This window comes from Dama dama, chromosome 24 (assembly GCF_033118175.1).
Source record: "Dama dama isolate Ldn47 chromosome 24, ASM3311817v1, whole genome shotgun sequence".
In the NCBI taxonomy this organism is placed as follows: domain Eukaryota; kingdom Metazoa; phylum Chordata; class Mammalia; order Artiodactyla; family Cervidae; genus Dama; species Dama dama.
Window position 1 is genome coordinate 47,575,384 of NC_083704.1, and position 27,256 is coordinate 47,602,639.

Sequence of the window (27,256 nt, forward strand, 5' to 3'; positions counted from 1 at the left end):
CAATGGATTTGCTCCCTAGTTGGGCAACTACAATCCCAAATGTCAAGTTTCCTGGCAAAATATTTTTTAAAAAATAATAAATCTGACATTAGAAAAAGAAACTTGCACTATAAAGTCAGGACAGGTCAAATGGATGAAGCCAACTCAAGATTAATATTTGAGGCACAGAGCTTTCTCCTGAGTTCCCTATGTTTATGTAAGATGCATCTGAATCAACAAGATTCCATGGTTCCTAAAATGGGTACTGCTCCTCCTCGTCTTCATTATCACATATAAATATGAACCCTATTTGAAACTTCTAAACTCTTTCTTCCTATAAAGGCTGAGGCCAAGGTCATTGTTTCAAAGACACTGAAGTAGAACACAATCTAGAAATTCATTACAATTCATTCAAAAACCTGATGATAGTTTATAAAAATCTCACTTCTTTCCAGAGCCTGGCTTTCAACCACTGACTGACTATGCATCCCTATGTTCATTAAAAAGTGGTAACATTTTAGTTTTGGGTGTTGGTATTCCTTCTTGGTTTTAAGCAACCAGAGAGGAAAACTATTGGGCAGAGTTCTCAAGATACTTTCTCTGTTGCTAAAAAAAAAATAAAAGGAAATACACACACAGCTGGCCAGAAAGAACCCCAGCCCACACACCTGAGAGGCAAAGAGAACTTTGATAGTGTATCGCCCGGCGGCAGGAGGCACGTATTTGACTGTAAACGTATCATTGGCGTTGTGAATAATGTCAAAATCCACGTCTTCCTCCTCATCACTTAACACCCGGGCATCACATTTAATGCCAACGCTGACATCACCTGGAACAGACCAGCCTATTAGCACTGGTTTATAAGAAACGGCACGTCCCATGCAATCACTTCCAGCTCAAGCTCACACCCCAGAAAAGCAGCTGGGAACTTTCCAGTAAGTAACCTGAGAAAGGGATGGTATTCAAATCAGGGTTTTGGAGAAGGAATGGAGGATTAGCAAAGATCTCACCACCGAACTGACTCAGACACTCATTAGATGAACAATCATCTATTCAGGCAGACTGTTTCTTGGTTCAGAGTTCACTGCCCTTGAAACGTTACAAAGAGAACTTCCTTCCCAAGATGCAACAAGCAGCGCGCTGGGTGAAGCCCCCTTTCACCTTCGCCAGCCTCAGTACAGTCCACGGTGAAGTGAGTGGGCTCGTGTGCCTTCAGGCCACTTCTCTCCACTCCTGGCCCAAACACTTTGACCTTCTGGGGATGGCTACCCTGTCCGATGCTGACCTAGAGAGGACAGGGAGAAAACTTGTAATCAAGTTCTTCTGCATGTGGACCCAGTAAAGACACGGTCAGTTGTTAGAATGTCATACGTGGGGGCAATCTACAGCACCCGGCCCTTTTGGCCACGCCATCTTCCAAGGTACACCAAGCATGATGTTTCCATGTACCTGCCTTGACCATCAAGCATGGAGCCCAGACCTGCCTCAGGACTGGGCTTTTTCACACCATGACCAGGATTCTGCTTCATAACCTACCCTGTAAGGGCTGTGCGGGATGTTGACACCTCCCCAGACCACGGCAATGGTGTGCTTGATGGCCTTAACCGGGGTGTATGAGCAGGCGTAAGTGCCATCCATCCGGCTCTTCATCTGGATGTCAATGGGCTGGCCGTCCCCGTCCTGCAGAAGAGCAGGGGCTAAGTACAGAGCTGGCCCTCACACTGTCTCCATCAAACAGGGTCACTGGGTCTTCCCAAATCACCACTCACTCATCCAACCAAATTTCATGGAGCGCCTATGATGGGCCATGTTCTCAATGCAAGGAACACAAGTGATAAAACACTATATGCATTTATTTATCTTTAATTACTAACAACAAATGGTTTCCCCAAAGAAAGCCATGGTCACTCAGTGCTTCTTAACTGTAATTCCTGCGTTTAAATCTTAGGGCCAAAATTCAATTAAATGAGGTAAACATATTTGCTACACTCTTGTTTACAAACCCTCCCATCATAGCCACACTAAAGGACATTTACGGGGAGATCTGAAACAGACAAGCCTGATTTCCACAGAATACAAACCATAAAGATGAGAAAAGCACCCTGCTTTACATATTAGAATCCCCTTTAGTCCTCACATAAACCCTTTGAGAAAAATCATCTTTTTTGCAACGTGTGAATGAGGAAACTGAAGATCCAAGGGACTGGTCACTGCTGTTATATGTATCCCGTTAGCTGATAATTACCTGCACAGGTAGCAGGTAGAAACTTACCTGAGCAAATATCTTTAAGGGAGCTTTTCCGGCATCCTTAGGATCCACAGTGAACTCAGCCAGGTTGTTGACGATGCATCCGGATTTCTCCAAGCCTGGCCCGTATGCTTGCACCTGGGGGCAAAGGGCCAACAGTGACTCCCTTTCTTTGTAATGTGCTAACTACACTATCAGAAGACAGGCGACCAGGGAAGTGGGAGAGGGGAAGCTATGTCTGGCTTCACGGTACAGTGTCCTCTACATATGAACTTTCAAGTTGTGAACTTTCAAAGATGGGAATATGTGTGCCCGTCCCTGTATGTCAGCTGTTGTAAGGTACTACTGCACCTTTCAAGGTACTGTACTGTATGATTAAAACTGTTTATTTTTTGTGTTTGTTTTTTATGTACATATTATTTGTGTGAAAAGTATTATAAACCTATTACAGTACATACGTACATGAATGCTCAGTTGTGCCCAACTCTTTGCAACCCCATGGACTGTGGCCCACCAGGCTCCTCTGTCCATGGGGATTCTCCAGGCAAGAATAATGGAGTGGGTTGCCATGGCCTCCTCCAGGGGATCTTCCTGACACAGGAATCGAACCTGCTTCTCTTGTGTCTTTTGCATTGGAAGGCAGATGCTTTGCCACTGTGCCACCTGGGTAGCCCTATTATATACAGTACCATATAGCCGATTGTGTTAGTGAGGTACCCAGGGTAACATCCTTCAACTTATGAAAGTGCTCTCAGAACAGAACTCATTCGTATGTAAGACACTTACTGTACCTACATAACAGGATGGTTATGGTAGTTAAAATGCTAAAGCAACCTGGAACTTGGAGTAGGAAGTGGCAACCCACTCCAGCATTCTTGCCTAGAGAATGCCATTGACAGAAGAGCCCGCTGGGCTACAGTCCATGGGGTCACAAAGAGTCAGACACGACTGAGCGACTGAATACATACACACACAGGCAACCTGGAACTTAAAAACATGCAGGAGAAAAACTCTGTAAAACCTGGCCCCACACCAGCCCCTGCTCCCTGTATTAATGTGTGCAGTAACCAGTGCATGGACTCCGGATGTGCTCAGTTTCAATGCTCCCGCTTGGAGGGGGTTCAGAGCCTTTCCCACTGACATCCCAATGGTCTGCAGCCCCCAGAGAGCAAAGAACCAGCAGCTGGACAAAGAGGAGCAGCTACCAGGCTGGACTGATGTCAGCCTACGGTCAGCTGTCCATGTGGGCCAAAAACAGCGCACGTTGGGCGGGGCGGGGTGGGTGCTGGCTGCCGAAAGCCCAGCTGGCTCAGACTTCATGCTTATCAGCCTGCAAAACGATTCAGAGAAACTCCTGAAGAGAATGCAAACACTGCTCCAACTTAAGAGAAGGGGAGCTGGGGAGAAAAATTAACAAGTCTTTATCTAAGGAGCACCTTGAGAGAATACCTATAGAAAGTGATAAAACTGAAATGGGATGCTTGGGGTACAAGAAAAATAGCAGCTTATGGAGCCCCCTCTGTGGGCCAGGCACTATACTAATAAGAGCTGGTTTTGTTCATGTTACCTCCTTGAATCATGCCAGAAACTATAGGAAGCAGCCACTGGAATTGTTCCCATTTTATAGAGGAAGATACAGAAGTCAGAGAGGTAAGTTACTTGCCACATGTTAGAAATGTACTAAGAGGTACTTGTTTTTCAGTCACTAAATCACGTCAGACTCTTTCCAACCCCATGGACTGCAGCCCATCAGGTTCCTCTGTCCATGAGATTTCCCAGGCAAGAATACTGGAGTGGATTACTATTTCCTGCTCCAGGGGATCTTCCCAACCCAGGGATCGAACCCACATTTCCTGCATGGCAGGTGGATTCTTCACCACTGAACCACCTGGGAAGCCCGATAAGAAGTACTACCAGGCTTATAATTCAGGTCTTTTTTGAAACTTCCTAAGCTTTAAAAGGCTCTTCTCTGTGATTTCCGCACACGCTACTCAAGGAAACTCTGTGGGCATAGGAAAGAACGCCAGGAGCCAGAGGACAGAGGACAGGAACACGACACTCTGACTCACCAGGTCTGGGTTGTAGTCTCCCGAGGCTGGGTGGATGTAGGCCATGAAGGGACTGTCCTTGATGTCCTCATCATCGCACATGATGTGAACGGCATATTCACCCGGCTCCTTGGGCCAGTACTTGACATCACACGACCCGTCATTCTGGTCGTCATACTCAATCTTCGCCTGCGAGGGGCCTTCAATGGCAAACCCTGGGGACAGGGTAGGAAGACCCTCTGGTTACAAGGTATCTAGTCTGGGTTATTACCAACCCATTCCTTCTGCCTCCCTGAAAACCAAGTGCTAGCCAGAAGACTGCAATCTGTTTGGGTCTCTTTCCCACAAAACTGAACTTACTAAGTCTTCAAAAGAGATGGAAGGTTGGATTTTACATATTTTTTTTTAAACATCATTGAACGGAAAGGTTAACCAGCAAACTTTCTGTTGGCAATATGGTAACATGAGCCAAAAACCTTAAAACAATACCCACTCATTGCCCCCACCAAATCCACTTCTGGGTTTTTATCTGAAGGAAATAACCAAGGATGTGTGTAAACAGTTAGATACAAGGATATATATTCAGCATTGTTTTTATAGCAAAACTCTTCAGCTATTTTGCTGAAGGGCCTAACAGTAGTTATAGCCATGCCTTGGATTTCCATAGATGACATGGGAAATTGAGACAGGTCCTATATCTGCCTGAGGCAGAAAGACATAAAGATACTTTTGCAGCAGATAAACATTTGTATGCCTATGTACAGGAATAAAGTCTAGAAGGATATACTGAAAGGTCTAATACTGCTTCTAGTCTATAAGGATATACTAAGATGTTTATCATTTCTCTAAACAGAAAAATTAAATCTGATTTCCTAATTTTTCCTCTTTGCTTATTTCTATTTGTTAACATAGGGGTCATTAAACTTTAACTGCTGAACCAGATCTGACCCAATGCATATTTTTGTAAACAAGGAACACAACCACATCCCTTCACTTATGCATTATCTATGGCCGCGATCAGGATACAATGATAGTCACATAGTTGTGACAGACAGAATATGACCTTCAATACGGAAATATTTGCTATCTGTTCCTTAACAGAGAGAGGTGCCGACCCTTGTTCTAAAATGATCAAATCTACATCAGATGCTTATTTAAAATACACTCAACTACACTTCAAAGAGTATTCACTTTCCAAATTTCTAATTTCAGCAAACTTCATTCATCTAAACTAAGGATCAGTCAATAATATCTGCCACGTGTCAACTATTTTCCTGGTACTATTTTAGGCACAACATCCACAGGAAGCCTTTGCCCTCATGGTCTAGTGGAGGATTGAATGTTGGTGCCAGAGGCAGAGGACAAGCAGAACATGGGAACTGCAATTCATCAGGAGTATCCAGAGATGGTCTTGGGTGGTCAGGAGGCCAGAGGCTCAGGGTAGTGAGGCTCGGAGGAGGCCTCAACACACAGCCTAACACGTGACCCAGGCACCCTGCAATCTCAGCCACCAGAAGCCGCTTCCACTTACCCAGAGACCCCACTTCAGAACCAATGGACTCCACTACGAAGTCCGCTGACCGCCCAACAATCCCGCCGTGGAGGCCAGGTCCCCATGCACGGACTTTCTGCATGCCTGCTTCAGGGCCAACTTGAACTTCAAAAGGGCTAGAAGGAAAGGAACAGAGGAAGCATTAAAGAGAAGAGAAGAAAGGGCTACATACAACCACAAGCTCTTTATACATGCTCTTTCCACTGGCCTTATCCTTTCATCTGCAGCCCCAAGCTCCAACCAAGCCCTTCCTCCATACAGGTTCCCCCACAACCATTGTTACGTCAACAATATCATGTAATAGGACTGTTTCAAATCACACTGCCTGGCACTATCCTGGTCATTTGCCTTGTATGCACACCAGGCTGTGGGCCCTGGAAGGCTAAGTGAGTGCCTACATTCCATCCGCTGCCAGCGCTAAAACAAGAAAACTGGATTGCATATGCTCTATCTCAAACATGAATAAACGTGCTTTAACTTCGGCACAGGAGATTTAAAAAACATTGCTTAGATTCTCAGAAGCTTAAAATATACACAGACATCTCTTGAAGTAAATGGAATTTATTCAGAGCCTAAAGCTGCCCCCAGGAAAGCTGGAAAGCACACGAATACAGGGAAGGCAAGTGAAGCCCGCAAGGCAAAGCTATAGACTGTGCCCCTTGCGTCCTGACCGCGCTCACAGCGAGGATTCTAACGTCAACCAGAGCAGATTCTGCCATTTTACCCATGGCATTCATGAACAGAGAGGCACACATCGAAAGAAAGAGAATCTGTTTAAATGAGGGGTATAGACACACAGCCCATTTGCTCTGTATCACTGTTCCTTCTGGCTTGTCTGCCTCCCCACAGCTTTAAACCGCCAGCTTTCGATTTGAAACGAGGCAGCTGAAACCACAGTGACTTTCTGCTGCATTTGAGAACAGGCCAAATGACTGTGTACTGTTCTGAAAAAAGAAAAAAAAAAAAAGCTTTTGACAGAGCAGCTCTCCTTCCCTCCTGCAGCCTGGGAAGTGAGCACCACAAGCCTGTCCTGGGCCGAGCATGCCTCGGGAGAAGACACAACAATCCCAGCTAGAGACTCACCTCTTTTGAATGTGGTGTCCCCCCCATGTGATGGAGACGCTGTATTTCCCCTGGGTGCTGGGGTAATACTCAAATGCATAGACTCCATCCTGAAAGCCTTTCTGTTTCACCAGCTCCTCCAGACCCTCTGTGGGAAAGAAGCACATGGTCTTTCCAGTAGCCATCCAGGCTCAGAACAAGAATCCAGAAGACAGGAACAGAAAGACAGCAAGAGCCACAAAATAAAACCACATGGATGGTCTCAGAGTGTGGGGTTCCCCCACCCCAAATTGGGAGGTTACTCCAAAGCCATGTCTACTTCAAAGTAAGGGGAAATGGAAGATTTCCCAGCTCACTGGCTTTAGAAAGCTTTCTCATGTATGAGGGGCCTATGAGGTCCTAAACCCCTGGGGCCGGTAATATTTTTCAATGATCAAAAAGCCATCCTTTTTAGCTGCCCGCAAAAATTGCACAGGGAACTCTACTCAATATTCTGTAATAATCTAAATGGGAAAAGAACTTCAAAAAGAATAGATACATATGTATGTATAACTGAATCAGTTTGCTATACACCTGAAACTAATATAACAACATTGTTCATCAACAATGTCTCCTGCATCGGCAGATTCTTTACCAAGGAGCCACTGGGGAAAGCCTAAATTCCACTATAAAATAAAGATTAAAAAAGGAAAGAAATTTTTTAAAAAATTGTAGAAGGAGTAAATGCTTATGAGTATTTGGCATTAGGGTCCTGGCATATCCTTTTCAACTAAAGCTGGACAATGAAAGCAAGAAAGTTCTTGTATGCTATCTCCAAGAGAACAGGTTTCAGAGGCTACCCCACAAACTCCAGACTGAGCCTTCAGGCAGGAACTTGTTTTATGTTGAGCCCTGAGGTTTGGCCGGGAAAGCCATTTAGTCAAGTAAGAATCCAAGGTCAGAAAAAAAAAAAGAAGAACGCCTCCTCAGTTCCTGTAGCAACAAGCCAAGAGGGAGGCCAGCCCCAGAGCAGCCTCACTCCAGGTCTGGGCAGTCTAGAACCTTGGCTGCCCTCAGGGCACAGCTGCCCCAAAGCTCAGTGCTCTGAGATCAAATATTAACTTTCTGGAGCTCAGAACACTCCTGCCCCAGCCTGTTAGGAACATAGGGGAGTGAGAACAGTCCCGGAGCAGGAAGCGAGGATTTTACAAAGCTTGGGAGTAAAACTGCCTAGGCTACTGCACTCACAACTGGAAAATGTCGAGTTGCTTCTCTGACCCAGGGCGGGGAACTCATGAAGAGAGCAGACACTTGTCCTCCTTTCTCTGTTCTCAACAAAGAGCGAGAGGGAGTTGCAAGGTGCCGTGCACTCTTCCTCAAGTGGCATTTATCTACAGAGAAGACTTAGTCGTAGGGAATTTATTCTCCTTCTATAAGCACTTATCAAAGTAATTAGGGAGCTGCCATAATTTCATTGTCTATAAAATGTAACCTGTAGAGGGGAAAATTACTGGCTTTGGAGATCGGGCTTGAATTCTAGCTCAGATGCTTAAAAACATTGTGACTGTGGACAAGACCCTTCCTCTCTGAGCCTAGGTTTCCTCAAATTAAAAAAAAAAAAAAAAATGGGCCATTTCATATTGCTGTTCCAGCTCCAATATTTATTTCTTTTTCCGGAAGCCCTAACATAATATGAGGCTGTCAATCAAACACTGCTCCCACATCCAGGGCAAACATTACTAAACAATCAGTTTCCTTCTCCATGGAGCAGAGAGAGCCTCCAATCTCTGACACAGCTCTCTGGGATAAATTGATCAGAACTGGCTGTGTGATGAGACCCATATGTCATGGCTGTCAAGTTAAGCTGAAATCACACTGAGACAGGGAAACAAAGGAGCACTTACTAGGACCCTTAATGGTGACACCCAGCTCTCCACTTCCGGCAGCTTTGGTGTCAACTCTGAAGTCTGCAGTTTCTCGGACGCGAATGCCTTTAGGCTGCAGGCCTCGGCCACTGGCCCGACAGGCGTTTGGATTGCAGGCTGCAAGCACAGATTCGACATCAATTCAACCTTTTATTCTTTACTGGGAGTTGAGTAAGCCAAGGTAACTTTGAGCCACCCGCCAAGAAAATGTTTGCTTTGTAGAGTGTGCAGCAGCTGCCCGAGACCAGGGGTCTCCTTCAGGGAGCACACCAGGCTAGCAAATAAAGACACAATATAACTTTGTCCAGGGAAGGGGGGGAAAAGTTACTTTGGCAAAGAAAGCAGGAGTGCACAGCGGGAATTTGCTGGACTCCTGGTATTTGCTGAATCCTGGCATTTATCCTCTCGGTGGTAAAAGAGAGTTAAGACCTAGGGTTGGACATTGCTCAAACTTCACTGCCATACTCAAGGGTCCAGTAATTGGGAAGACTGGAGTTTTTCAGGTCTACTTGGAAAATGTAGCACTTGAAAACATCTGACCTGGTTCCAAACTTTGGATCAGTTCTTTCTAAAAGTCTAAATGTTGTTCTCTTCCCCAGGAACAGCCAGAGGATGGTGCAAAGAAAGACCAGATCAACCCCACCTCGACCAAGTCAGACAGTTTAGTGCTGTTACAAGGACCTCGGAATGCGGGTGGCTACTCTATAATCAGGAATAAACCCCACTCTCAATTTGATTTCTGGGTCCAGTTAAAAAACCTAAAGTTGTAAGTCTAGGGCAAAGGTAGCTTCTAACATTCCTACATAAGAGATTCACAAAACGATTCCATGGGGGTTGCCAAAGGTTGATAAAAGACATTGATGTGCCCTGGGACTTTTCTGGTAACATAAGCAACCTTCTCATTAAATACAGAAATAGGAGATTCATGGGTAAAACGTCATGTTGTTCCTTTCCAAATCTGACACTGCATATTTGACAGGCTCCCTCTATACACTAGGGGGTCACAGGCTCCAGAAGACAAGACTGTTTATCGTAAAATCATTTAAGTGGAGGAGGGGTCAGTACATCAACAGAAAAACTCTATTAACTATTAACTAGTACCAGTGATAGATGGATATGCCAAAAATGAAAAAAGTAATTCACAAATGAGAGGAAGTCAGAAAACATCACTAAAACTAGGAAAGCTGTTCAACATTCTTTCTTGCATTATGTCAAATGAAGTTCTGTTTCTGAATACATTTATTTAATTTTTTTCCCCCTTTGTCAAGGGGAAAGATGTTGGTCATACCAGAAAATAAGTCACAACAGGATGACAGGACTTCCCTTGGACGGTTTAAATGTGTCTTTAAAAAAAAATAAGTCATGGAAATCCTGAGTATGGGCAAGAGTCTCAACATCAGCAGGAAAACTGCTCAGTTCATATAAACACTAAATGGAACTAAAAAGTCTAAAGGAAACCACCGGATTTTCCACCATCTTGAATGACCTAGAGATGTGTAGATATAAATAGAGAATGAGTCTGGGGTCTGGCCAGACAGGTGGTGCTAACACCTGCACTGTAATTTCCCAAGGTCACAAAGAGCACAGGCTCGGTGGACACCCGGAGGCAGCATGAAGACTGGCAGAGAAGCCCCACCCAGGCAGCCCTTACCCAGTGAGATGCCTCTGGCCCAGTGCTTTCGACTAGGAAGCCAACAGCTTCAGGCTCCAGGCCGGCCAAGAGGCAGGATTCAGAAGAGGAAGCCAGGTCTGCAGACGCAGATGCACAGAACAGAACAGGGAAAGGCAAGTACTGGTTAGAAAAGGTAGCAGAGATGGGGGAAAAAAAAAGAGTAACTGAGTCAGAAGGAAAGAGTCTAACATTAGAGAAAAATGCATGCTTCTGGCTGCAGAGGGAGTTTAACAACATGGTTAAGGAGCTGACCGAGACCTCGGTTCTATTCCTACTGACATCTAGTCCAGCAGCCCCCAACGCTTTGGGGCACCAGGGCCTAGTTCTGTGGAAGACCATTTTTCCATGGCCCGGGGTGGAGGCGAGTGGTTTGGAGATGATTCAAGCACAGTAGGTTCATGCTCTTATAAGAAATCTACTGCTGCCGCTGGTCTAACAGGCGGGGAAACTCAGGCAGTAACGCAAGCAGTGGAGAGCAGCTGTAAAGACAGATGAAACTTTGCTCTCTGGCCTGCCGCTCACCTCCTACTGTGCAGCCTGGGTCCAGGGGCTGGGGACCACGGGTCTAGTCCAGACTCACCACTTATGACACCTAAGCCTCAGTGTCTTAGGTACCAACTGGGAACAATAGCCCCTGGGACACCGCGGCTGGTGTCATGATTAGACGCCATCGTGCTCTGTGCCTGACAGCCAGTAAAGGAGGCCACAGGGGACCGGCCACGTCACTGCTGTTAATCTCAGCCACAGACACCCTCTCCTCACACAGCTTCCATCCTGCATCTCTCAGTGAGGACCATGAATCCTGGTAGAAAGTGTTTTGGGGGCGGATTAAACAGGTTAATATAAGTAAAGCACTTAGGTCACTGCACAGCTCATAAGAAGCTATTAGTGTTCGTATCTTGAGGACAAAGTAGATGCTACTATTAATGTCTTGAGGATACTTCCTGCCAAAGGGGCCTTGGCAGCAAAATGACAAGTCTGAGTTCAGTGCTGGGCCCTGTCATGCACAGCCAGCCTGAATGCCAGAACCAGAAGCGGTCAGCTACTCCAGCACTCACCTTCCCCGACCTGAACAACGAAGGGACTCTTGGGGATGGTGTCCCCAGCAAAGGAAACCCTGACCACGTGGGGGCCAGGCTGCATTGGTTTGTACACACATCGATACACTTGGTTTCCTCTGTCTTCCACGAGCAGCTCCACCGTGTTCCTCCCCTGCGGATCTTCCACCTCCACACCAATGTCGCCCACGCCAGCACCTAGGAGAGAGAGAACAGGTCATGAGTCCAAGTCGCCCTCTGGAAAGTTCCCTGCAGATGAGAGCGAAGGTACGTATAAAATGTAAACCATAGGAGACAGAGAGGCATTTAGAAGGTGCATACCCAGACCTGTTTCCTAGCAGAAATAAGGAAGGTGGAGAAAGGAAAGTTGCTTATGGGGAGGGGGATCATAACCAACTTTCATTTTCCCACAATCCTTATTTCCTAAAATTTCTGTTTCGAAAAGAAAGCTGAAAATTCAAGAGCTGTGTTTTACTCATTCCTTTTCTTACTCCTCCTTCCCACCGGACCTTGCATAGAATGTGGTCCAAGAGATGATTGTCAAACCTTAGTCTCTTTGGAGTACTTATCTTGTCAAGTCAGAAACTGATTATTAATAATCAAAGTTAAGATTGAGTAAGAGATTTTAGAGAAGAAAAGCTGGTTTTGAAAAATCTAGAAATATAACCAACATGTTTGAAAAACCTAATTTTGTTGTTGGCCATTCGATTTAAAAGACAAAAAGTCCAGGATCTCAGGTCTCTAAGGATTATCTCCAGCTCTGGAAGAGGAGAGGTGCTACCTGCAGTGTAGATGTCAAAATAGGTGGGCTTATTGGCGATGTTGCCAGCAGCTTCCAAGCCTGGGCCTTTCGCAGTGACTTTACTGGCATCTCCCTGGGCCTTGTCGACATTCACCTCGAATGGGCTCTTGGAGATGTGCTGTCCTGCAAAGAGGACTGTGACCTACAAATGACAGACAGGGGAGACATCATCACTTTTTCCTGCTCAGTGAGACCACCTTCTCCTCCATCTTCCTGATCATACACACAAAGGTCCTGGAACCAGGAGCTCTGGGGAAGTGGCCTCACTGGGACTCCCATCTGACTCTACCAACCACACAGCTGGGCCTGGGACATCAGGCCTTTAGCCAACTAAAACACATCAGACATGCCGAGATTAGCCTCTAGAGAGGCATATGCACAAGCACTTCAATCTCTAGACACCAGATTCTTTAAGGCAGCTGCAAAACGGACCACTGTCCCTGTAGAATGTCATGTAGAGTTCCAGGAGTTCAAATCTAAGAGTCAAAGTATTTTTTCAAAGGACCAAGACCATTTTCAGATTCATGGATTTGAGACATAAGACGGATTTCTATCTAAACTTTGAGTCGAAGTTCTCATCTCTTAAATTCTGAGGGTTATCGGATTGGGTGGGCCACTGGCCTCCTCTGCACTCAGGCTTTGATGCTGACAGAGCCTCCGGAGCACCGTGAAGAGGGATATTTAAGGAAACACTAAAGGCAAAGAGCCCATAGCTCAGCATTTACACTCCAGGCTTGCAGTTACAGTTATTAGTTACCTCAGTGGAGTCAGAAAAACCTTAACGACACTGCAAAGAATTTAATAGAATTCAACCAATCTGCATGGAGTAGTGAATGTCTCAAGTCTGATTCACAGGGATCCGAGATTTTTGACAATGAACATGGATACTTGTATAAACAGAAAGAGAAATCAGAAGAGAATTTAAGGGACTTCCCGGATGGTTCAAAGGTGAAGAGGCCACCTGCCAGTGCAGGTTCAAGCCCTGGTCAGGGAAGATCCCACATACCGTGGAGCATCCGAGCCCACGCACCACAGCAAGAAAAACCACCGCAGCAAGAAGCCGGCACAATGCAAGTGGGGGAAGCCCCCACTTGCCACAAGAAGAGAAAGCCTGCAAGAAGCAACGAAAATCCAGTGCAACCATAGATGGATGACAGATAGACACGAACTTAACAAAACCATGCTTCTTCCGCATCTATCAAAGCAAGCACAGAAGAGCATTCAAGCAAAGGCCGTGATGTCTTATCTTACTTTGTGCAGTCCGGTGACCTTGGGCAGATACTCCACAGAGTATGTCTTGTTCTTATCGCTGTCAGGGGTCACGAGTGCCTAGGATGGAAGATGAGTGACAGTTAGAGAAGGCACCAGTGTGAGTAAAAGTGTGCTGTGCTCGCCAAGGGCCCACAGCAAGGTGCCAGCCAGGAACCTGCCCTGGCTCTTCTCTGGCCCACCACTCCTACAGGAAGCTCCAGGAGAGAAGCAGCCTGAAGTCACGGAAACAAAGTTACACTGGCACACAGGTATAACCAAGTCAGGCCCCTCCATCGCCTCAGGGCTATTACCTTTCCAGATGGGAGAGACTATGAAGCTAGTAACCTAAACCTTTATTGGCCCGGTAGTTATTAAGAGCTTATGACACCAAGCCCAGGGACAGGTACCAAAAATAAATCGGGCACAATTCCTGCCTCAGTGGGAGAAACAGACAATTAATGTTGATAAATGTAGAACTTCAGATGGTGCTAAGCACTAGGAATAAAGTACAGTCTTAAGTAGACAGAAGAAACAGTATGTGCAAAGGTCCTGAGGGAGGAACCAGAGGATGATCAGCATGGGCAAAGAGTAGGGAATCAGTATTGCTACTGGACTGCATTTTATCAGTAACAATAGTTAAATGCTATATTTTATTGTATTATATAATGTGTGTCCTTGGGTATCAATTTATGATACTTCAAACACAACCCTTAGGCAAGCAAGTGAATTTAATTGCTATAAGACTCAGGATTCTTTTTTTTTTTTTTTTTAAAAAAAAGCTTTTGCCGTGAGCTTTAATAAGTCCCTGGCCCTGTTATAAGAGCCGAAGGTTCCATGGGATACTGACAGAGGCAGCCTCCTCCAACATACCTCCTCTTTGTTCCCTTCTGGGTCCTCAACAAACACCATGACGTCACCTTGCCCGGCGCTGATGGTGTCCACGGTGAACTTGGCCGGCTGCTTCACCATGTTCCCAGTGGGCTCAATACCTGTTCACAGGTTTACACAGGCACGTTACAAACTGGGTCAGGCCCCAACAGTGTCTCCTTCAGGGAAATGAGACCGGGAACCATTCCTGCCTCTGCCATGTGGGAGATGGTGACAAATTGTGACAGGGATAATCAGGTCAAAAACTCACAAATTCGGAGATGTCCTTCGTGGTCCAGTGACTAACACTTCATGCTCTCAATGCAGGAGGCCCAGGTTTGTTCCCTAGTCAGGGAACTAGATCCCACATGCTACAACTAAGACTCAATGCATCCAAATAAATTTTTTAAAATAACTCAAATCTTGTCAGTTTTGAATATTCAGTTCTGAAATATTCAGAGAACTTTAGTCAAAAGGCTACATTATATGACTGTGAAAATGATGTGGTAACTAGAAATCGGGCTTGCCTTGGGGAAGAAGACAAAGCGTGATTCATTTTTTATTAAAGACCATTTTTGTTTCTTGTTTTGTTTTTGGCCGTACCATGCAGCTTGCAGGATCTTAGTTCCCTGAGCAGGGACTGAACCCAGATCATCACAGTGAAAGCTTCAAGTCCTAGCCACTGGACCACCAGAGAATTCCCTAAAGATCATTTTTGTATTACTTAAAATGGTTTAAATACTGCACTTATTTTTAACTAAATTTATAAGTTGAATGACTGAGCAAATTATTTTGAGATAGAGTAGCATACAAGTGTAAGAACTAACAATACCCTGTACCTAGTTCCCCAAATGGATACATCCTACAAAACTCTAGTACAACATCACAAGTCAAGGTACAGTCAAGATACGGAACACTTCTACCCCACAGGGAACTCTCATAGTGATCTTTCATAGCCATCCCTTTTGTAACCCTTCGCAGTACTAATCTGTTCTTCATCTCCAATTTTATCATTTGTATAATGTCATATAATGGAATCACACATTGTATAACCTTTGGGGATTAGCTTTTTCCACAAGCATCATCCTCTGCAGTTTCACCCAGGATGTTGCCAGTATCAATAGCCTGTTCTTTTTATCATTGAGTAATATTCCATGATACGGACGCACCACTGTTTGTCTAACCATTCACCCAGTGAAGGACATCTGGGTGTTTTCAGTTGTCTACTACTGATAAAGCTGCTATAAACATTCATTCACAGGACTGTGTGCAAATGTTAAGCTTTTATCCCTCTGGATAAATGTTAAGGAGCTCAGTTGCTTGGGTTTCTCTCAGTTTCTTGAAGCTGTAGCTGTATGTTCTGTTTATTTTTTTTTGCCAAATTTAGGAATTTTTCAACCATTCAAGGAATTCACTACAGTGCCAGTCTTCAGACCCAGGATCTCTAGCTGCTTTGCCTTAATCTCTTTCTGAGACTCCTTACATTGACCCTGTAGAAAATTCCCGGGGGTTTCAGTTGCACTTAGTGGGAAGCATTAGAAAAAGTACTTCTACTCCATCTTCCCAGAAGTATTACTTTTTAGAAAGTTTTTATGATTATTACTATGGAGAATCCTCAACCTATACAGACATGGAGAGCTATAAAATGAATCCAACATACTTACCACTTAGTTTCTACTACTGTCAACCCACAGCCTGTCTTGTTTCACCACTTCATTCTCACCTCTTTTCTCCTCTTGTATTATTTGGATACAAACCCTAGTCCTCTTAGTTTTCACCCATAAACATTCACTACGTTATCTTCAGAAGATATTTTTTGAATGCCCACATCAAAAAATAAAAATAATTCCTTAATAAAATCAAGTGGAATTCCTTAATAACATCAAATTTTCAATGTTCAAAGTCCTAAATTATCTTAGAAGTGTCACAAAAATAAATAAAATATTCTGAATCTTAAAAAAAAGTGTAATGAATTTTTTTAAACAGTTTAAATAGGACCAAATAATGTTCACATGTTACAACTGGTTGCTAAACCTCTTAAACCTCATTTACTCCTTAGATTTCTCTTCATCTCTTCTTTTCTTTCCCATTGGTCTGGGTTGAAGACATTGGGTCATTTGTTACTATATCTGGATTTGTATTAGCTTTTCAATAAATAATTTAAGAAAAACTGGTGATAGATAGTTATATAACACACCCTGTTAAGTAAAAAAAAAATGCAAATTGAAGAAAATATACAGTTTGAACTCATTACAGCATAGAAAAATGGCTGGAAAGAAATACCTCCAATTCTGAAGGAAAAAAATGGGGCTAGCAGCTAGGAAATGGGACTTTCAATTGTTGTTTTCTAACTTTTTCTTTTGCTTAAAATTTATATAACAATTATGTCATTTAACAAAGATTTGATCATGCACTTAAAATATTTATAAATACCCACTCCATCAAACTCCAACAGCCTGCAGAGTCAGCCTATCCAAGGCCGGAGACTGGGCTAACCATGGTTGGTTAGGAAGCAGAACCACATCTATTTCGGAGATAATGCTTCCCATGCAGAGAAACCACTGTTCCCTAGGATTACTCAGAACCAAACGTGCTGAAGGCTTGCTATGCAGTGGATGCTCCATACAGAAGGTTTTATTAAAGGTTGCTGCTTGCCCATGGATACACACTTCCAGCATGCTGAGCTCTACCAGGGAGCCCGTCACAAAGACCTGCTTGTGGCTGCAGGCTTCCATCACCCCAGCCTTCCCTCCCTTCAGTTAATGGGTCTCAGTGACTGACCAGCTGGTAACTGCAACTTGATCAACACCAACACCAAAACTAGAAGATGAAACATTCTCTCTGTCTTGGTTCTGTCAGCAGAACCTTTGTTTCATCAAGGACAAGGCAATACCTAAGGTGCTGCCCATGTGGCCTCACATGTGGCCCTGCTCCCTAAAATGACCATTCTATCTTTCTACTTAAAAAAAAAAATTAAACACAGAATTACCATATGATCCAGCAATTCCACTTCTACATATATCCCCCCAAAATTGAAAGTAGGGACTCAGATACTTATATACATATGCTCACAGCAGCATTATTCACAATAGCTAAAAGGTATTAAAAAAACAAAACAAAAAACCTGAATGCCCACTGACAGAACAATGGAAAAACAAAATGCGGAATATGCAGACAACAAAATATTATTCAGCTTGAAAAATTTTTATACATGCAACAATATGAATGAATCTTGTAAACCCTATGCTACATATAGTAAACCAAACCCAAAAGGACAAATATCAATACGATATGAGTCCACTTACAAGGTACCTAGAAGAGGCAAATCCACAGAAACAGACTGAGGCCAAGAGAAGGGGATGACTGAGGATGAGATGTTTGAATGGCATCACCAACTTGATGGACATGAGTCTGAGCAAACTTGGGGAGATGGTGACGGACAGGGAAGCCTGCTGTGCTGCAGTCCACCGCGTCACAAAGAGTTGGACACAGCTCAGCGACTGTACAACAACATAGAAACAGAAAGTAGAATGGCACTCGCCAGGGGAGGTGGGGATGCAGAGTTACGTTTAGTGGGTGCAGAGTTTCAATTTGGGAAGATGCGAAAGTTCTGGAGATGAATAGAGGTGATGGCTTCACAACGCAGTGAATATATGAATATACTTAATGACTTAGGTGCACCTAAAAAGAGTTAAATTAGTGAATGTTATGTTATAGGCATTATACCATGGCTCAAAAATACAAAAAATACATACATATGCATATATGTGTGTGTGTGTTTCCTCCCTAAGTATATAAAACTTACAAAGAGTCAAATGAAGGAAACGGCAATGACTAGCCACATTCCTTAGCTGCAGCAAGAGGTCATTTTCTAGAAAACAGCACTGTGAAAGGAAACCGTTTCACATTAACAACAGGGAAACTGGACACCAGCGATAAGCTTATTGCAAACAAGCACTTTATGCCTTGATTAGATTCAATCCATTTGACCAATTTTGTTGACAAAGAGATTTGGCTGTTTGCAACTTTTCTGCCTTTAAGGGAAGCATAACCTTTCAAATCAGATTCCTTATTCCTGCCAGTGTCTTTGACTATGGCTTAGAGAGAGCACTTTTAAAGCATGCATGGACATGCCAACCCTCACTCAACTGCACTGTGGGTATGGCTTTGAACAAAGTCCCCTATCTCGATATAACACAAATGATGGCACAGAGCCCATTCATTGCCAAAAGGACTTCAAATGGCAAGTAGGTCTGTTCCAGAACTCTCTGTCCTGTGGTCTAAACCATGCTGAAAAAGACGAGAATGAGGCTGAGAACAGCACACACTCAGCACCACTGCCCTGGTCGTGTGTCATTTCAAGACTAAGCTGATGCCAAGTAGGGCACTGCTAACTTCAAAGGGAATGAGTGGATAGACAAGTGCTGTGCACCTTTAGACAGTCAATGCCTTTAAAAAAAAGAAGAAGAAAAGAAAGTTAGGGGAAATTTTTCTAGATTAAGAGTTTCAGATAAAGTAAAAAGCAAATGTAGAAAGTGAATCTTAATCAGATCTTGGTTTGTAAAACAAGAAAAACTGTAAAACAGACAACTGTAGGATAAGAGAGAAATTTAATTATAAACTGCATATGAGCTGTTATGAAATTATTGTCCTATTTTCTTGTGTGGAGGATGTCCTATTCTTAGGAAAGGTTTGCTGATGTTCTGAGGAGCAAAATGTTACCATGCCTGCAATATATTTTTGAATTGTTCAACAATCACACACATGCACACACACACATACATACACAGAGCAAGAGAACTCATTAGAATGTTAAGAGCAGTAGGCAGATTATAGGAAATCTGGGAAAACATGGGAAATACTTTATGGGTGTGTTATCCTAATTGCAATTATGAAAATAGAATGTACTCTTCCCCCTCACCACAGAAAAGAGAATTGTATCCTGTTGTACTAATTTTTACCAGAAACCACACTGGGCTGAAATGCAACTGTTCTCTTTAAAAAAGCTACAGGCTTGAAGTCAGGTGCCAACCAGAAAACCAAATTCCTCAGAATGCCTCTGACCTACTCTAACGTTTTGAGCAGAACACTCCTGGCAGCTGGCTGGGAGATTATAAACAGGATGTCTTAGCAAGGAAGTATCTGCCAGGGGTTAACAATAGCTCCCACTGCATCTGAAAACCTGCACAGCTTTCGCATAACCAAAAGGAGAAATGAATCAGCAGTCAGAAGACCCAGGTTCCTGCTGTATCCCACCATGGTAATCTGGGAGACCTCCCCATTCACCTTCTCCCTCCACTCCAACATCCCCTTTCCTTTGTGGACTGGGCCTCTGATTGCTCATCTGAAAAATGGAAAGAATGGTCCTTTATCTCAGGGTTACTGCATATCCAAATCACAAAGTACAAAGTCATCCATCTCCATTACATTAAAGCAGCACTGTTCCTGGAAGCCTAGATTCACAAGACAGAAAAGGATGAAAATAAACACAAGGACCTTTAGGTAAAGAAGAAAAAACAAGCTATCTGACAAAGGAGGCCTGGGATGTCTTTAAATATTAAGCTTACACATTCTCGATCCTGAATAATCAAGACCATAGTGGCTGATTTATGTTGCTATATGGCAGAGACGAACACCATATTGTAAAGTAATCATCCTCCAATTAAAAATAAATAAATTTAAATTAAACACACAAATAAAAATTAATAATCAAGACCAGAGGACAAGCCTCAAATCCAACATGACCAGTGCTTACCTCTGCCATAGGCCCTGGCTTTCTTGGGGTTGAGTTTGGGTTTAAGGGGAGCTCCAGGCTTGAGCTTGGCTTTGGGGAACTGGGACAGGTAAGTCATCACTGAGTGCTCATCCACATCCGGGTGAATAATTTCTTCAGGAGTGATGACCTAGAATAATGACAGGATAGATGAATACCTAGAACATAGCATTTTGCAACTACTGAAGTTTTTGCAAGCATCTCTTAAACCAACCACTACAAGTATAAAGAAATTGAGTCAGTCTCTCAATAAAGTGAAACTGCGCATGCCAAAATTAGTTTTATTTTGTTTTTTGTTTTAAAAAAAACCTTTTAGAGGTGTCACTGTTCCCTTTGGAAGCTAAGGACCCTCTCCAGACAATTCTGTATGTAATTTCCAGAGGTTCAAACCTCCCCACAAAAAAGGCTACCCACTCTCCTTTCCAGAAAGACTAATCTCTATCAAGTAAGGAAGAAGAAGAAACAAGAACACACGGGATTAAAGCATATTACCAAAATATTTGCTCTTTTATCTAGTGTATACATTTCTATTTACTCAGCTTCTACTAAAAAAAAAAATTTAATAAATAAAAGAAAAATGAGATAATGCAATGACATTAGAGGTGTGGTCTAAGAAACAGACTGAACGCTTGTGCCCTCCCCTAATTCATATGTGAAAGTCCTAACCCCGGGTGTGAAGGTAACAGGAAGTGGGGCTTTCGGGAGGTGAGTAGGTCTGGATGAGACCGTGAGGGTGGAGCCCCCGTGATGGGATTGGCGCCCTCACAGGAAGAGGAAGAAAGATGGGCTCAGTTTCTCACCACCACCTGAGGACACAGCCAGGAGTCAGCTTGCAGCTGTGTGCAAGCCGGGAAGAGAGCCTGCACCAAGAACCTAACTTCTTGGCACACCTTTATCTTGGACTTCCCAACCTTCAGAACTGAGAAACAAATAAATGTCTGTTGTTTAAGCCACCTGGTCAATGGCGTTGTTCTAACAGCCTGAGCTAAGACACGTCTCAATACGTTTAAAGCTGTTTTAAAAATAGGAAAGGGGAAATTTTCTCCTGACATTCAGCTTAGGAGCAAGATTAGACCCTTTCTAAGTAGGTGGACACCCTGAAGGTGTCATAGTCCCAGTTCCACCACTTGATCCAGCCCTAAATAGCAAAAAAAAGTTCTCCTGCACCCAATAAGCCATACCTCTTCGGAGTAACAGAAGTCTCTCATGCACCAGATCAACCAAATTCAGATGAACAACATTATGTGCCCATCTTCCCTCACTCCATGGTAAAAGAAAAAAAAAAAAAAACCAAACAGGAAATATTCTGATAATTAGCCTGCGGCAATAAGATAGCTATTTGGGTTTGTACACTTGCCTCCAATATATTCCGCAAAATGTAGGATGTGCATTGATTTGGCATTTCTTCTAGGCAGCTCCTTCAACAATTTTACACACTGCCAACATCACAAGAACACCAAAAGGAGATGGATTTCAGTTTAAAGGGAGATGAAAAACAAATCATACCACTTCCTGAAGGTGGAAGAGCCAAGGAATGGGCCTTGGAGCAGAGACATAATGCCAAAACCAAACCAAAGAAATACAGGCAAGATTTTCTGCCTTCCAAGGGATCCTGATACAAATACACTGACCTCAGCTCCGAATACCAACTTAAGACCTTAACGGAGTCTGTAATGGGGTCATACATCGCCTGGCACTGGCTACCCATAACTTTTCTTGACCGAGTCATTGAACATGGGAGTCATGATGTCAGGAGATGCTATTTAAACTCTTTGGAAGGGCTTAGAAGATTGGACCTCAACTAAGCAACGTGGCTACGGCAGATGGTCTCCAAGACATATTCAATTTCTAAGTTCCCTTGTTATATGCCTGTGTTAGGATTATGGACAATACAAATTCTCCCACAATTTCTGTTAATGGCAGATTACCCTGGTTTACATTTCTTTAAAAGTTCTAAGTGACTTTCTCCAAGATACTAGATTTTAAAATGTTTCACAGCTAAAAAATGGTCAAATGTTGGTAATTTCTTACAGTTAAGGTCAAGATTTGCAGTCTGGCTTCCAAACATGGCCTCTGTGATCTTTGGAATAGAAATATACTAGAAAATCTGTCACATGTGACAGAAAGATTTTTAGGGAATTTACAAGTACCTAGGTGGTGCAGTGGTAAAGAATCTGCCTGCCAGTGAAGGAGATGCAGGAGATGTGGGTTTGATCCCTGGGTTGGAAAGATTGGCTGGAGTAGGAAATGACAAACCACTGCAGTATTCTTGCCTGGAAAATTCCATGGACAGAGGAGCCTGGTCGGCTATAGTCCCTGGAGTCGCCAAGAATTGGACACGACTGAGCAGACAGACAGACAAGTATCTAAGTCAATGAGACTCTATTAAAATGAATAAACTGAGAAAGATGGAAGAGGGCCCCAGACAGCGCTCCTTGAAAGCTGACCACTCAGGAGGTCAGACTGCCTGCAAAACCACAAGGCATTCACAGGGCATCGGAGGAAACAGCGCGGTGGGACGTGCGTCTTGTACCCGTACCTGTGGGACGCCGAGCCAGTCGTCTGCCTGCTGCATGGCTTCTCGTGCGTTATCCACAGGCTTCCGTGGATCCCAGGATTCCCAGTCTGGGCACAGACCTATTAACATCACACAAAAGATGCTGTTGGTGTTAACTAACTCAAGAGGTGGAAGCAACTCGGTGCCTAAACTAAACTCACTCAGTCTCTTGAGAGAACAGTTTCTTCCAAAAATCTCAGTGAACTGTATGCTTTCTGGGCTAAATGTATCATGGGTATAACTATGCCAGGGTAGAAATCACTCTGCCTGAGCTGAGACTTCTTCAGGTTGTTCTTCTTGCATTCAGATAGAGGTTATCCATTCTTTGATGGGGTGGTCTAAATAAACAAACAAAGCCTATAAAACCATTTGGGCCTGGTGTCTTTTAGGAAGTGAGATTTTTTTGACACATCACACTCCTATTTCTCTACTCTGGTGACCAAATGTGTTGGGTTGACATCAGCTGAGTGTCCTATAATTTAACTGAATTCTGACAGTATCTACCTAAAAATAGCATCAAAAGCCACAAGTTAAGGGCTCAGTTCCACAAGATTCCCTGGCCCCTAACTTCAGAGCTCATTCAGAGTTGGGCTTCTGACTAACCAGCTACAAATTGGAGATTCCTACCACCCCCTCCTCAGGTTGGATCATTTCCTAGAGTGGCTCACAGAACTCAGGACAGTTTGCTTACAGTTTACTCACTGGGTTACTGGGGTTTTTTAATTACAAAGGATCTTATAAAATGGAAGAGATGCATAGGGCAAGGTGGGAGAAGGGGCAAGGAACTTCCATCTCTTTTCAGGCATGCCACCCTCCCAGGACCACATGTTCACCAACTGGAAGCTTCCCAAACCCTGTAGTTTAGGGATTTTTATGCAGCTTCATTACATGCACTGATCACATCACCTAACATTAGTAACTAATTCAGCCTCTATCCCCTCTTCCCTTCTTGGAGGTCAGGAGACAGGGGGCAAAGGTTCCAATCCTCTAATCACTGGTTGATTCCCCTAACACCCAGCCCCCATTCTTAAGGGCATTCCAAAAGTTACCTCGTTAATAAACTCAGGCATGGTTGAAAGACACCACTTGGTAAATTTCAAGGGTTTTAAGAGCTCTGTGCCAGGAAAGGGGACTAAGACCAAACATATATTTCTTACTATAAGTTATAATATCACTATCCCAAGCCTGGATATATATCTACAAAGATATATATATCTTTGTGGATATAGCTACAAAGACTGGACTAGCATTCTGTATTCTTAAAACACTCACTTACTCAAAGATCTAAATCTAGAGTGATCTCAAAATCTTTTGTAAGCACAAGAATTACAGGACTGGACTAAAAATCCGCAGGTTTAAACTGGAAAGAGGCATCCCAAAATGTGTCTTTGCATGAAAGCAAGGAAGAGGGCACTGGGAAATGAACTAATGCTGAGCTTCTAGTTACTTCTGGATGGCACAGCTTACAGGCTCTCAAGGAAGACTGGGGCCTGGGACCAGTCCTCCTTCCCTCTCTCCAGTTGATACCAGCTAGTTGAGCACATTGAGAACTACCAACTTACTTAATACTAATGTGCCCAGCATATAGAAAGCAATCAGTAAATGGAAAATATGATTGTTAGAGCAGATTTCTTATTAAAAACAATTTTGGAGGTGCACATAAACACAGGCTCTGCTTTTTCTATTGAAAGTGTAACAGCAAACTCTACCCATCAATCTAAACCCTCCAGTGAGGGTAATTACTACGTTGGTGTACATTCAACCACTCAGAAAAGAGAAGCCCATCAAGGGTGGAAAAGGCTCCAACTGGATCCTGACCAAGAACTATTTCACAGCAAGGCAGAAAGAAAAGGGTGGAGAAAGCCATATATAGTCAACCCAGTGGTTGATAAAAACGGGTACTTTCCACTCAATAAATGTTTTTAGATTTCCATGCCAAACCACCTAATAGGGCACATGTTGAAGCCAATGGGAAACGAGGCACCCAGTGTGGGAAGAGGGGGAAGAAGCAGGACTTTGGGTCTGGAAGCTAAACCCAAGGTCTGCCTAGAGCATGAAGGTCTTCATTCAGAATTTGGGTAAATAACTCCATGCTCAAACAAGTCTATGGAAAGTCTTGTAAGACTTTCCATCAGAAGGCAAGTGAAGCCATTTTTAGTTCCTTTAGATACCTCGCAATCAGCTAAAAACCAGGACAAATACAACAGTCACAGCAAACCTAGCTTTCCCACTGAAAACCAAGAGGTGTAGGGGTCAACAGTCCCCCCACTCTGGGAGAGATGGCTCGGGCAGCCATGGGCACTTACCTGGAGCACAGCTATCTACCAAGGCTCCCAGGGCTTTGCCGTCTTGCCAGTTCTGGTTGAAGTTGGTGATGGGCAGATAGGGGATCTTGTTCTGAATCCACCCGAGCAGCCTCTGCTTTGGCGTCTGCTTCTTGGCATCATCGTCTCCTTCATCCTCCCACACGGGCATGGAGATGGAGTAGTGGAGGATGAGCGTCCACACCAGGCCCAAGATGAGCTTCAGGTTGCCATCCACGATGGCTTTGCTGTCTGAGCAGAGAAACACAGTCGGGGTCAAGCCTCTAGTCACACAGGTGCGAATCAGTCTTTGTAACAAAGTAAATAAAAACCTCAACTGTTGGAGACCCACACTGAGCTATTTAAGAGTGAAAGGATGGAATGCTGGCATCAGTTTCCAAATACCTGAGGTGCAGAGATGATAAGATTCCAAAATGTTGTTAACCAGTGTCAGTGGATCATGAAAACATGAGAACACATTATTCTACTTCTGATCACTGTTTTGGTTTTTTTTGACGCACAGATGAAGGGATCTCAGTTCCTGCCTAGGGATTAAAAACCACACTCTGTACTGGAAACGTGGATTCTTAACCATTAGACCACTAGGGAAGCCCGCCCCCACCCCCCACATTGTTTCTATTTTCACATGCATTTGAAATTTTCCATTACAAAAAAATCTTTTTTTTTTTTAAATTTCAAGAAATCATTTCAGAAATATAGACAATAAAAAGAGGTGGCAGCATTCCTATTAACTAGGCAGTATACCATCTAACAGATTGTGTATACACATATGCGTGTTTGCTGTCTTGAATTTGTATTATACTACATGATCAGTCTTAAAATCTTTCTTTTCACTAATCACAATGTCACAGATATCTCTTCCCTACAAAAAGATACTTCTGGAACTTCTCTGGTGGTCCAGTGGCTAAGACTCCGTTCTTTCAATACAGGGGCCCAGGTTTGATGCCCGGTCAGGGAATTAGATTCCGCAAGCCTCAACTAAAAAGACACCACATAACAGAACTAAGACTTGGTGCAAACAAATAAATTAAAAAAAAAAAAAAGTCGTTTCTGTTTACATACCCATCTACAGGTTTCAGAGGCCATTTTCCCTCAAATCTCACCAATACTGGGTGTTACCAATCATGTTCATCTCTGTTTCTCTGACAAGTTAGTCATTCATAAAAGAAAGTCACTAGCAGTTGAGCAAAGTGTTGCCAGGAGGACAGGTGACTAGACAAAGGCATGCCCTCTTTCTAGTCACTTCCCAGCTTAACAGGACATGCCCTGCCACTGGCCGGCCCCTCCTGGAGCTCTCACTGAAACTGTTTCTACTTCCCACTCCCCTTGGCTTCCCTCTCCTCTTTCCAACCTCCAACTACACCCACCAAAATTCAAACATTATCTCCAAGATAACTATCTGTCTGTCTGTCTCTCCATTTCCTACACCCTTTTCCCATCAAACAACTTCTGTTGCAATCCCCCATTCTGCCAGGACCCCAAAGTGAGAATGTCAGAACCTTCTTGGACTCTCCTTCAAAGCCCTGGTGCAGTTCCCACAATTCCCTCCCTCCCTACCTCTTGGCAAATAATTTTCTACACTGTCACCCAAAATATGGGGCCCCTCCTCCCCTCTGATTTCTCAACAGCCATGAAACTCCATCATTGTTCACAGAACCCAGAACCATCCTTCTGGCAAGGTACCTATGTGCTTCCCAATTCACCAATGGTCTCTGCTGCCCGGAGTTAAACTCTTTAAACATTCAGCACCTTGAGAGACCCACATAACCTCTACCCAGCCTGCTTTTCCACCCCCGTCACCATCACCCACCACACTCCACAATCCAGGCTCAAAGACTCCCCATTCCTGAAGCACATCTTGCTTTGAACCCCCTGACACCCCCACCTGTTCTGTATCCCCTTTGTTGGGAAGGACCTTCACCCTAACCTCCAGCAGGATAAACCCTGGGTCATCTTTCAAGGGCCATATCTATTAAAAACAGATAGCGCACTTCATTCCCACCAGCCTATGTGTGGTCACACCAGGGTCCTCTTATGGCAAGGACCATTCTACCCTCACAGCCTCCTCCAACCCCCAGGGCTGTGAGCACCGGATGGGGAGTAACTGAGCTTTCTTCATCTTGCAGCTCCCCACGCCCTGTCCTTCCCACCCACTGACC

The 27,256-nt window shown here is 43.9% G+C and overlaps 1 protein-coding gene across 5 annotated transcripts in view; it reads right to left on the reverse strand.

The window, feature by feature from the left end:
• Window positions 1-27,256, reverse strand: part of FLNB (filamin B) — a 136,573-nt gene that overhangs the window by 53,361 nt on the left and 55,956 nt on the right. For all 5 annotated transcript variants that reach the window (XM_061128270.1, XM_061128269.1, XM_061128268.1 and 2 more), the window contains exons 2-16: window positions 25,080-25,328; window positions 22,756-22,853; window positions 20,199-20,346; window positions 14,447-14,565; window positions 13,577-13,654; window positions 12,305-12,467; window positions 11,524-11,721; window positions 8,773-8,910; window positions 6,911-7,037; window positions 5,807-5,943; window positions 4,297-4,490; window positions 2,252-2,365; window positions 1,516-1,659; window positions 1,141-1,264; window positions 648-808 (exon numbers count right to left, since the gene is read on the reverse strand). In XM_061128270.1, the coding sequence (XP_060984253.1) occupies window positions 648-808; window positions 1,141-1,264; window positions 1,516-1,659; window positions 2,252-2,365; window positions 4,297-4,490; window positions 5,807-5,943; window positions 6,911-7,037; window positions 8,773-8,910; window positions 11,524-11,721; window positions 12,305-12,467; window positions 13,577-13,654; window positions 14,447-14,565; window positions 20,199-20,346; window positions 22,756-22,853; window positions 25,080-25,328 (2,192 nt within the window). The remainder of the gene's footprint in view (window positions 1-647; window positions 809-1,140; window positions 1,265-1,515; window positions 1,660-2,251; window positions 2,366-4,296; window positions 4,491-5,806; window positions 5,944-6,910; window positions 7,038-8,772; window positions 8,911-11,523; window positions 11,722-12,304; window positions 12,468-13,576; window positions 13,655-14,446; window positions 14,566-20,198; window positions 20,347-22,755; window positions 22,854-25,079; window positions 25,329-27,256) is intronic.